The following is a 12,786-nucleotide window of genomic DNA, read 5'->3' on the forward strand; positions in this document are numbered from 1 at the left end:
GATAAGAAAGTTCCCTGAAAATTTTGTGATCTGTGGTTTTCCTTATATTACAAACTACTCAGCCTCCACCATTAATCTTGTTACTTTCCTCTTTTTAATCTGTTTTTTTCAGATTATGTTTTTCAAAGACAGAAAGCAGCTGCCATCTCATTAACACAGTAGTGCTTTTGATGTGATTGTTTATCTGTTATACCCTAAAGCTTTTTTCATCCTCTCATTCTCCTTAAGATGCTAGTGTAGTTTGTGATTGGGATATTATATAGTTGAGTGTCTTGTTCTGCTTCTTATTAAAGGCTATTTTGCAAGGGTTTGTGGAAAATAAGAATAAAACCTTTTTCTAACTTACACTTTTATCCCTAATTTCTTGGAAAAAATCTTCCTACCTTCTCTGCTTTCAATGGAAAGCTCTCTGGTCAGAGAAGGCTGGAAACTGCCTTTCCAGCAAAAGATGACCTATTTACTCACTCTTTTATGGGCACATTGAGGGTGAGAAGACTGCAGATGTGTCCTGAGAAAAATGATGGGACTGGGAATCTAAACCTGCTCCTCTCAAGGTCACCAGGGCACCCCCAGGAGCCTTCCTTCAAAGGGAAACAGAAAAAAAAGTGTTGTTTTCTGCAGCTTCACTCCCCATGATGCCTCCCTTGCAGCTTTAACACCCTTCCAAGATGTTTTACAAAGAGTGATTCTTGCAGTGGGGAATAAGTTATAGCTGCTTGCAGTTTGTAGCACCAGGAATAGTGTGAAGGAAGAAATGTTTGAAGCATTTTAGAAACCTCCTTCCTCTTTGTAGGCTCAGTGTCCATTTGGCTTTGACCTGAGGGCTGTGGATCAGTATCTGGCTTATGTAAGAGCACTTCTCAGGAGTCAGAGGTACTCTCAGGTGTCCCACTGGTCAGGCTGAAGGCACACAGATGGTGGCAGAACAGAGAAGTGATTACAGAGCTGCAGAAGTAGCTGATTCCTGGTTACTCTGATAATGAGTACATCCTTGGCAGTGGCAGCTTTGACTTGCCTTGAAAAACTCCCATGGCAAGGTGATCTGGTCAGGAGAATCAGGTATTTGGGTTTCTGTGGCCAAATTGACTCCACTTAGCTCTGAGCATTTGTGTTTAACATGGAATATGGCTGTACTTGTTTGTGTTTTGTTAATAGTGAAGGCTCAACTCTCTGAGCCTGGGCTAAACTCTGGGGTCAGAGTACAGAGTAGGTCATTGCCTGTGCTCCCTCTAGTCAGTGGAGAGATGCAGATGCTGGTAGAAGATGTTTCATTCTGTCTTGACATGTGTGCCTGAACAAGGCATGCCAAGACTTTTCATCCCTGTCTTTCAGTATGAACTGAAAGAGCCCTGACAGCTTTGACTAGAACAGTAAAATGTGAGGGGCTGAACCCTTCAGAATTAGTCCTACATGGGCCATGTGGTGAGCTGGGGTACCTGCTGGACAGTGTGGTGATTCCTCAGGCTGCATTAGGCTGTCCATTACTGACTGCTCAGAGATGGGATGGTCATGCTCTGCAGGAAGAAACCTTAAAATCCAGCTGAAAGACAGCCTGAGGAGCCATAAGCACACTCTAAGGGTGGTGACCAGGCTGGCTTTTGACAACTCGTGCAGAAATGGAAAATGGGGTACACTTTGCAGAGATATGCCCAACAGGGAAGGATTTGCTTTCTCAGCCTGAGCATGTGCCATAGAAGTGAGTCTGTGAGGAAGGCAAGTTCATGTTCAGAGGTAAAGTGATGGATGGATGGATGGATGGATGGATGGATGGATGGATGGCCTACTGTGTGCTGGAAAGGAAGGCAAGAGTAGGAGCAGGCATGGGCAGGTGTCTGCCTGGCTTGAAATGCTGAGAAGATCACTGGCTCTGAAGGAGTCCAGTCAGATGAGAACAGCTGGTTAGAACAGGCAAGAAATGAGGCATTTGGGTGGTCTGAGGAGTTGGTTCTGTAGTCCCCACTTCTTGGGAAGTGGGGTGCAGAGGGAGATACTATCCAGAGGCCTGCTGCTAGAGCTGGAGCAAGAATTGGTGCAAATGTGCTTGGCTGATCACTATGAGAAAAATCAGCAATTTCAGACCATGGTGACATTCTGGTGTCCAGCCAGACAAAGCTGTAACTATGGTGGAAGACTGCAAATCAAAGTCTTTCACCAAGACTGCACTTGGTGAAAATGGTGAACCCTGAGCACCTTGCTGTTACTTGATGCCTTAATCCATTTGACTGGCTGAGTATAACATTGCGCTAGCACTGAAAGTGCTAATCAGCTCACAGCTGAAGTGCTGATAGTAAAAGGGGACTTTTTAAAATCCAGATTACACTTTTATCTATTTATTTTTTAATATTGATTTTATCCAGTTGCAAGACAAGTTGGCCTATATGAATCTCATAATTTATGAGGCCACATGCTGGTTTTGGCTACTGTGAGTTTTGAGTCACAGCTATGGGTCAGCTGTAAATCAGCAATAAATAATGCAGCTACACAGCTGTAAATAATACATTTTTATTTGCAGTTGCAGGAAATCAAGGTTACAGAAAACTTACTTAACTGTAGCCCAGCAAAAAGTGCTTACAACAATCAGTTGCTCACAAGAGCAACTCTGCAACAACATCTGCTAGAACGCTTTCATTTAGGGACTGGTTCTCTCTTTTGGAGTAATATAGGGCCAAGACAATCTGCAAGAAAAAAACTCTGAAATCTGCTGATCAGTCAGTTACATTTCAAGGTTATGTCAAGAAAAATATTGGGTTGAAGCAATTAGCAGTGTTCCTGCTTCCTTCATGTTCCAGGAAAATTAGAAACTGTGCTCTACTTTCACCACTCTGTTTTTGTTTACTTTGTTTCATCCAATAGTTTTATGGCAACCAACCAAAAGCTGGCATTGTTTCCTAGCTGTAGCAGAAAGGAGTGATTTGCAATCTGCTGTGAATAAATATAATTTTGTTGGTGACTTTTAAAATAATCACTGTGACCTGCTGGTATTTAGCCTAAAAATTTTAAGTAGAAAATAAAAGCAATAGAAGGGAATCTTCATAACCTGTATTAAAAGTGTAATATCGAACTTTAAACAGATGATGGTTATTAAATCTTCAGCCATGACTTTTGCATCTCCTTGCCTTGGGGAAAGGAGAAGGAAGTTTGTACCAGGTGATGGTTCTCATTACTTGTGAGCAGACTGCTCCACAACTTCAGTGCAAAATGTTTTGCACCCTGACCACAGACACTAGCAGTTGGAAAAGAGTTTTTGCCTGTTCTTAACTTTGGTTTGGTCTTTTTTTCCCTTGTTGTGGTTGATTGGTTGGTTGGTTTTAGTATTGTGAGACAATCTGGGGAGACCTGGAGCTTTTCCACTGTAAGGAGGCAGGAGTCAGCCACTGTAATACTGCAGCAGTTAAAGCTGTTATGTTCAACCAGTTCTGGCCATGCTGTTACAGCTCTATGGGGGGCTGGTGGAGTTTCTACATTTTTGTTTTCCTTCTATCTTGTTCCAGTTTCTCAAATTTTCACCAGCCCTAGTGCTCCTCAGGTGGTGGATGAAGACTTATCTTTAAAAGAATTTGAAAAGAAGATTGCTGTTCCAGACTCCTATTATGGACCACGACTCTCATTCCCCCTTACTGTTGAAGATGCCAATGCTCTCCTTCATGCTTTCAGGAATGAACAGGTAATTTGCAACTAGCTTGTTTTCTTTTTTTATCTTATTTTACATCTGTCAGGTTGTAGTTCCACAATCCAATGTAAAGCTAAACTGGTGCCCAAAGAGATATTTCACCCTTCTTTTACATCTCATTACTTTTTCCTGCTAGCCCAATGTGATCATAAATGTGCGTGGTAAGCTGCCTTGGGAAATTGATCTGCCTCTAAGCTAACACAATAAAATCAAAAGCAGACAGTTCTCAGACGAGTTCCCACATTTGATTCACTACTTTGCTGCATGATCACCAGGCCTGGCCCTGGGGAGGAGGCAGGGACTAGTGAAATGAAATGGGAACCCATAGCAGCTGCAAGGCAGAGGTTCTCAGTGAGAGTGCAGGACTGGGGAAGGTGTCCTAAGCTAAAATAGAAACTAATTATCATCTTTTTACGGGTTAAAAGTGTTCATTGTTTGTTCTTCTGTCCTTTGGGAGAGAGCATTGCTTCCTTTGTCCCCCACCTCATTCTTTTAGAGGAGGGGTAAGGGTTAATCACCTCATTGAGGGGTGCAAGACTCCACCATAACAGTGGAGTGACTATAAAGCATTGCTAATCTAGCAGAACAGAGTGATAGCACAAATCTCTGGAGCTCAGGCTGCAGCTTCCAAGGCACTGAGGAGGCTGTTCCTCATTCTCTATATTCCTGAGCAAGCCCTTTTGTTGCCCACAAGATGAAGGTGGAGCAGGGAGGCATTTAACAGGACAGCTTTCTTTGAACTTGTAATTATTTGTGCTTAACAGTATGCTGTATAAAAGGGGCAAGGGTCTATCGTGCTTTTTAATTTACTCAATAAGAATATTTTTCTCTAGTAATTTTCTGTGGAGGCTGATTGTAAAATATCACATATAAAGCATATGATAAATGAGCCAACCCAGACTTCACCTTACTGTCCACTCTCCTTTCTCTTACTGTGGCTGGCATTTTATTAAGGAAATGGGCATGTGTAATTGACCTTTTTGATTGCTTAAAGACATGAATCTTGAACAGTCATTCTGTAGCTCATCTATCTCCTCTAAAATTCCTCAGATCTCTGTTGAAATTAAAAGTTTTAAAAATCACCAACCAACAAAATATTCACAAAAAACATCAGGAGAGAAGACCAGAAGCTTCAATGTTGCACTTTTATAACTTCTTCACTGTGAACAGGAAGATAACTCGTGCCAGGGCAGTCTTTAGTCCCTTAGTGGAGTTTTCTTGTCATTGTTTTTGCAATTTGCTGAAATATCATTTATGGCCTTTGGGTGTGGGGTTTTTTTGTTTTTTGTTTTTTTTTTTTTGTTTTGTTTTTTTTTTGTTGTTTTTTGTTGGCTTGTGTTTTGGAGGTTGTGAGATTTTTTTGTTTGTTTTTTTACTCACACCTAGAATGTCATAATTTTTTTTTCCCAGTTACTTTAAACAGATGGCCTTATGCAGTGATTTTGAGTGCTCTCTAAGTCTTATCTCTTCTGAAGGACAGGAAGAATAGAAACAGTACAGTATAAATAAAGTGGGAAAATCTGTAAAACAAGTTCAGTAAGATCTCCATATTCACTCGCCGGGAAGCAAATGCAAAGCTATGAACACTCCTAATTCCCAGCACTGGGCCAGACAGCCTGCACTCATGTCTGGATGTCTGCACATAAATAACCTTGGCAGTCCATGTCTGATATTAATAAAGCAGACAGGCCTATTGCTAATTCAAATAAGTCTTCCTTTTCTACCTGCTTTTTCTTCTCACAGCTGCTTCATGCCCGCTATGTGCTGCAGCTGCTAAGTGAAACTAGGAGGGTTCTCAAGGAGATGCCAAATATCACCCATCTTTCAACTTCCTACTCCAAGGAGATTACTGTCTGTGGTAAGGTGCCAGAGAAGAAAACTGCTTTGGGCTATGGGTTGATATTCTAAGTGGTTAGAGAATGATGCTGACATTTCCAAATTTTACCATTAGAACAAAGTTCTCAATGCCCTAAAAAAATATTTCTTTTTATTTCTTTCCCCCCCCCAATGCATAAATTGGAGCAAACAAACAAATAAAAAAAGTTCCTGAGTCATAAAGTATATTTTAGGAAATTCCCTCACCTCCTCTTTCCTGTTCTTGTTTAACATTTCTGAATGAGTCAGTATTAATTCAGCTAACACTGCAGTGCAGCTTAAATACTCCTGCACTTCCACCTCTAAAATGCCACCAAGTATTTTGATCACTGGCTGTAAGTCTCACCTTTCTCCTCTCACTGAGAAAAAAACCTTACTCAGTAATGATTTTAATGATTTTAATCATAATTTACTCAGTAATGATTTTAATGAAGGCTTAATATGGGTGGCAAAAAAGACCTTTCAGTAACAGCATGACTATCTAGAATAAATTGAAATGATAATAACCCCTTATTTCTACGGAGACCCAAGAGGATGGATAAGTCTTTATACAGCCAACAATTTAGTCTCACAGAATGATGTGTCACACAGTACTAAGGAACTAAGAGCTCTTTGCCCATCTATTTTGTTACACTTTTGTAGATTATGGATAATGGGATGCAGTATCCTGACTTGATACAGAATGCAGTAGCTGCAAAACAGAACAATAATGGTGACATAACTCTTGACATCTATCACTGTGTGCTGTGTGTAATAGTGAAGTGGTATAAGGGAAGTACTGGGGGACATGCAAAATAAATAATATTTTTTAAGATGTGGTTATGGACCTACTTTGATTGTCAGGAAAGGGTTTGCTTAAATAAGGTTTTGTATAAACAATTTATTAACCAAGCCATCAAGACCCCTTTCCAAACCAAGGAAACACAGACTCATGCTTGTTCACAATACATGTTCTCACTGAATAAACATTCCTCTTCATGTTTGTATTGCATTTGCACTATGTAAGCAGCACCAAAAAGGAACTCTCTCCTGGACTGGAACTAAAAGCTTTTGTCACCAGAAAGAGCCTCTACAGAAGACAGATAACCCATTTTTTAAACATAATCGGTCCAAAATGTTGATTTCCTTAAGGTATCACTCTCCATTCCTTATAATTTCAAATTAATAATGCAGATTAAATATATACCTGAAATGTTTGCATCCACATATGTGATAAATATCTATCATAGCTTGAAAGATGCCTTAGAACAAATTCAGCAGGCTCATAATTAATCAAAAGCACAGAAAATGTATACACATAAAAATGTCACTTCTCTTTTCCTAATTATTGGTGGTAAAAGCATATCACAAGATAGGTTTTGAAACTGTTCTGCAGCTCTGTGGTGGTGAGTCACAGACATGAGAAGGTTGGTTCTGTGAGCATGAAATGCAGTCAGATGCACAGGGGGTCTGTGCTGCAGTGATGCTTTTTGTTGGGGTGAAATCCTCCTGCCTGTTCCAAACAAATCTCTCTAAAAGGGCCCAGTCTGTCATTCCTGTGGCCTTAGCATTGAGGCACACAGGCATGGACAGTTCTTGACACTCTCCATCACATCCTGCTGGTAGTAATCAAAACCCTTCCCTGAAACATGTTCTGTTGTGCAGTATAAAAAGGTATTAGATCCAACTAATTCCAGTTTTATAATTCCAGTTTCTTCCTCCTCTGTGAAAAAATTTTAAAAAGAAATTTTTTATTTCCTGTAGGAGATTTGCATGGAAACCTGGATGATCTTTTGCTGATATTCTATAAGGTAAGTAGGCACTCTGAGATGTAGCATTTTCACTTTATGATTTGTTATTAAGAACAGATATTTATATGTGACAGATTTATCACCATTAGAACTGCTCATGTGGTGTCCATACACCACATACACAAATCCTGGAACAATTTGGTATCTTTGTCAGAGCTTTCCCTTCTCCATATCCTCCTGCTCACTGTGAAGGAGATTGACATTATTGTTTTCCTAAATGCTGAACTGCAGCATGAGCCAAAACATAAGAGGACTCCTTGCAAAGTCTCCAAAGTTCTTCCACTGTTTTAAATTCCATATTGACTGAAGTCTGCTAAAATCAGGAGCTGAGGTCCTGATGTAACACTACACCAGGAGTAGTGGTGGATAATATATGGATAATATTAACATTCAAGAAAAAATGCAGAAGTTTTCATTTAGGCTTTCCACTGATACCTGCAGGGGTTTTGGTTTGCTTTTGGGTCGGTTTGGGGGTTTTTGTTGTTTGGTTGGGTATTTTTTTGTTTTGGTTTGGTTTTTTGGGTCGGTTGGTTTTTTTATTGTTGTTGGGGTTTTTTTGGGAGGGGGATGTTTTGAAAGAGTGGTGTTTAAAAGCTTTTTAAGCCTTGGAAGCAATCACATGGTCTGCACAAAATAGAAGTGCTTTGTGCACCCTTTACATATCCTTTTTTATCATGCTAAAAATGCTTAGCTCTGTTTTACTGATGTGTAAAACAAATTAAGCTCCAGGCTAGCTTTTCCAGATTGTATGTTTAACTGAAGATGCAGGAAATGTTGTGTATTTAGTTCCCCATTTATCTTCAGGATGAATCAGCACCTTTGACTGAGCAGGTACTCTCTTTGATTTGAGCTTTCCGGGGCAGGGGGAAGGGTTTGTGGCAGATCCTTACACGTTCATCTGCACTGAATGGAGACTGCAGTGAGCTAAACCAGGTGTTTCAATGATGTCATTCTCCCCCTGATTCCAGCTTTGTTACACTTCATCTGAGGCTTGTTCAACGTAAATGTGGCTGTTTTGCCCAAGTGCACACCTGAAGTCTGTTGAAGTATATAGTTAAAATATAATCAGACCTTTCTACAGAGTCCTGCTTTTCTTACTAATCAACCATCTTTAGCTGGTCCTTGGCTTGCAGTCTTTTGGTTGTTAAACTTTCTTTTTAAAACTGGAACAAGTATGATACATATAGGTTTCATACTCAGAACCTGGAATGGGAAATATAACTATTTTGGAGATAAATGCTCAGATAGAATTATATTTACAACTGCATTCAGCCTGCATTTTATTTTTTTTGGAGTAAACAGATGTTGATTCTTTCCCCCCTCTAATGGATGCTATAAAGAGAAAAAAAAAAGCAGCTCTCATCCTGACTTCAGTAAATTCAGAGCCAAAACTCCCACTGATTTCAGACTAGAGATAACACCAGTTGTTCTCTGTTAAATTCCTAGGGAAGTCCCTTCCATCAAACCAAATAAAATGGGGAAATGTTTTGTCATTTCAAAGTTGTGGAAAATATAGAGAGCATAAGATAGACCTGATTATTTAGAAGCAAATTAAATCACACTGTTTTCTGTCTCCTCTGAGCAGCTTACTCAGATGACCAGTGAACCCAGTTGGCTTCTGGGATCCATTTTTCTCTTTCCTAAACTCTATTTCACTTGGAAGGGATTTCATCCTCCAAGTTGGTACAAACTACCTTAAACAAGAGGGTGCAATCCTAAACAATGCCATGGGAGTGATCTTGGTCTGCACAGGGCTGTGCAGAGCTGCAATGGATTCTGGAGCCCTGCATGCAGACCAGGCTTGTCACTTCCACAGACCACCCCCAGCAAACACAGAGCTGGCAATCTGCAGCATATTGATACAATGCTGCAGATGGTGTATAATCCTTACACCTGGTATGGCTGAAGCTAAGACACTCTTTTTTCTCTCAATAACAGTTTGTAAGGTTCATTCAGACCCTTCATTAATCTTCATTAAATTACAGTGTTTCCTGGTATTCCTTGAAACTTGAATTTTAAATTACATATTGCTAAGTTAGATTGTTAAAGGGATGCTATAGATAGAAATGACCTGAAGGGGTAGAAAATGCCAACAACAAACGGAAGTTAATTAATCACTAACCCAGGAGAAACAGTAATGATGCCCAGCAGCAAGTTGCTAATCATTAGAGGGCCTTGTTTGCCTCTCTAACATGTCAGAGGCTGCAACAGCCTTTAATTTAGTTTTGCTCTCATTGTTGGTTGAAACCACAGAAAAGGAAAGTGCATGAGTGTGGAACAAAATTAAAATGTCACATTGAAGTTGGAAGTCCAAACCAAACCTGTTTAAAACTCAAATTGTGTGTAATCTTTTCCAAAATAAGGGTGATAGAGTCTGGAGAGTGCTCCAGTAGATGTATCTTTCCATGAGGACTGCAGTTAGAGTGGTTGTGGGTGTACTCACAATCTGCTGGTGGATTCACATGCCTATTGGTTTTAAGGCAAAGCTTTTATTTATTTATTATTTATCTTTCTTTCCAGAAACTGCTGCTGAGTTTCTGCTGTCTGTTCCACTCCTGAAATCCATCCTCTCCTTTTTAAATCACTTCAACCACCACATTAGAAGAGCCTCATACATTGCCAGGCCTGTGAGCACAGAGCAAGCACAGGCCCCTTCTAAGTTAACTTGGAAAAGGCTCAGGACAGGCTATAGCAAAATCCAAGGAACCTGAATTTACAGCAGCCAGGATGGAGAGACCAGGGTTCACTACTGCAACCTATCATGAAAGCACAGAACACTCATTGGGATAAAAAAAGATGTTCTCATAAGGATTGAAATTACACATTACATTGAGTCCCTGGCCACATTACACATCCTGCAATAAATCCACTAAGGCAGAATACCAGTAATGTCATAGGAACACAAGAAACACTGATACTGTAGATATATTCAAGAAATGGGATGTCTTGCAGTGCTACCAGAACTTTTATGAGTAGCTTCCACAGTTATAAAGTAATTTTATAGATGTTCTATTGGTATTTCTTGTGCGTATCAATTGAGAAAACAGAGGTTTCCCTTTTCTGGCTAGTCATAGCTGAAATACTATTTCTGATACTCATGACTGGAAATTATGATACTACATATAGGTGGTGCTATATTTTCTGTAAGCTGATGGCACCCATTGATGTGTTGGTAATTAATCTAATAAAACAAACCATCAGTTTAAAATACTTGTCTTTACTAAGTCACCATTTATAATAAATCATTTCTCTGTATCTTCAGGAAAAAAATAAGGTAAGAAATACCTGTATATACAACCTCTCAGGTTTGTGAGCTTTCAAGTGTATCTTGGCTCTCATGAGTAAAATTCAAGCAATGCTTTCAGGATTAAAGCAACTGAAATCAAACTTTTCAAGTCTTAAGTTCTGTCTTAAAATTTTATATCCTCTGGACAATTGTCCTTCTCAGGAGTTTTGGAAGCATACACTGCAAACAATGTAAATGTATGAAATCCATTCAAACCTACATGAGAAGATAATTTTTCATGTATTTCTTATCTTCCATTCAAACTGAATGACTCCCTTCTGTTTGTGTAATTTCCTGGCAAGAGTTACAATAACAAAAATGTATATTTTACTACAAGACTGATGTTTCTTTCATTCCCTTTCAATTTAATTTAATAGGTAGAAGAAAGGAATAGAGATGGCATTGTAAGAACAGCCAGAGAGGTCCTCTCTTCTCTAATGGCTCAGGTTGCCTGATATGAAGGTTTTTATTCTAAACAGTGGAAATAAAGAAATGCTGCTTTTTAGATCTCTGTGTTATGCAGGATTTTTTTCAGTATCTCTAGCAATGGGATCTAATTTAAATACTATTTCCTCTATTACAGTAACATTGCAGCCTCTCTAAATGCCTTTTTTTTTTTTTTTTTTTTTTCCCTGCAGAATGGTCTGCCTTCAGAACAAAACCCCTATGTCTTTAATGGTGATTTTGTCGACAGAGGGAAAAATTCTATGGAAATACTTATAATCCTATTTGCATTTCTTCTTATCTATCCCAATGATTTACACTTGAATAGAGGAAACCATGAAGACTACATCATGAACCTGAGGTAGATTTTGGGGGTGGGGCAGGAAATATCTGGCCTATCACTAGAAATATTTGAGCTTTTGATTGCTGCTTTAGCCACTGTGACACCCTAAAATGGAATATGTTTTATTAAGAAGTCAGGTGGAGCTTTGCCTTTTCAGCATGTGTTTGGGAAGGAACATTCTCACTACACACAGATGTTTGAATGGCAATCATGTCTTGTCTTTGATCTAATCATAATCCATTGAAGTCAGAGGGCTTGGTGCAGCTTCCGGAGTATCAAAATTGGGGAAGGACAGATGCAAGGATGATGTTTTAGTTAAAGCACATATTTAGCGAAATCTGATATTTTACTTAACTTTAAACTAAGATTTCACTTTTCTAACCCAAGGGGCAGATAAATATCCTACCCTCTACTCAGAGGAGCTTCATCAGTTGGAGGTGTCAGTGCAGGAAAGCTGACACTGTTTTCTAACACAGACATTTGCACTCAGCTGTGCAGTGCAGCCAAGGGAGTAAGCACAGCCAGTAGTCTCTGGCTGTAGTCAAAGTGTGACGTGGAGACAAAAAGCATCTCAGAAATGTGAGAACTCCTCAGTCCTACTCCCTACAATTCTAAACTGCCCCAGAAAGCCTTGGGTGACTGACTGGTGGGTAACCTGCTGCAGTCCTTGGATCATTTGATGTGGCACACAGGATGTATTGCTGTTTTAACACAAGCCTCTGTGTTAGCACCTGGGTCAGAGCCCCATAGGCAAGTCCTACTAATGATCCAAAAAAGAGAATCAGTTTCCCATGACAGTTACTTTTTCAGCACATAATTGAAAACACTCCAAAAAACAACATAAACCAAGATCAGTTACTTAATCTACAAGGTAGGAAAATTCCTCCCCAAAGCAACAAAAAATAGTAACTAAGTCTGTGATGGTATGGAGTGCACAGATGTGTCTTTGCTGTGCATTTTGATTAGCAGTGCTGCACATTGGTAAATTTGAAAGCTGAGTATTGTGAAAATGCCCCTTGATGAAGGATATCTTGGTGTTAAAAGAATTAGGTATCAAAATCCTTGTCGCTTGTGGGGGAAAAGACGTGAAGTTGGATGAAGCTCTGAGCAATCTGGTCAAGTGGAAAGTGTCCCTTGCCCATGGCAGAGGGTTGGAATGAGATGATCTTTAAGGTCCCTTCCAACCCAAACCATTCTATGATATGATTCTGTGATTATATGATATTTAAGACAAGAGATCCATGAAGGTTTTGTGGGAATTTTTGCCCATCATCCGTTCCTTTGGAATTTCTCTCTGGTATCTAAAAGGTAGAGCTGGCAAAAAGGTCTCTTAATAATTACTAGGCTGGATTTTGTTCCCAACCTCTGCTATGCACAA

General features: G+C 39.6%; 1 protein-coding gene across 2 annotated transcripts in view; it reads left to right on the plus strand.

Annotated features, from left to right (window-relative positions):
* PPEF1 (protein phosphatase with EF-hand domain 1) overlaps window positions 1–12,786 on the plus strand; it is a 39,257-nt gene that overhangs the window by 16,476 nt on the left and 9,995 nt on the right. For both annotated transcript variants that reach the window (XM_054272097.1, XM_054272096.1), the window contains exons 5-8: window positions 3,492–3,664; window positions 5,414–5,528; window positions 7,289–7,335; window positions 11,260–11,426. In XM_054272097.1, coding sequence (XP_054128072.1) covers window positions 3,492–3,664; window positions 5,414–5,528; window positions 7,289–7,335; window positions 11,260–11,426 — 502 coding nt within the window. The remainder of the gene's footprint in view (window positions 1–3,491; window positions 3,665–5,413; window positions 5,529–7,288; window positions 7,336–11,259; window positions 11,427–12,786) is intronic.

Source organism: Melozone crissalis, unplaced genomic scaffold, assembly GCF_028551555.1.
Source record: "Melozone crissalis strain CALT ecotype California unplaced genomic scaffold, PUWL_Pcris_2 ptg000013l_1, whole genome shotgun sequence".
NCBI classification, from domain to species: Eukaryota; Metazoa; Chordata; class Aves; order Passeriformes; family Passerellidae; genus Melozone; species Melozone crissalis.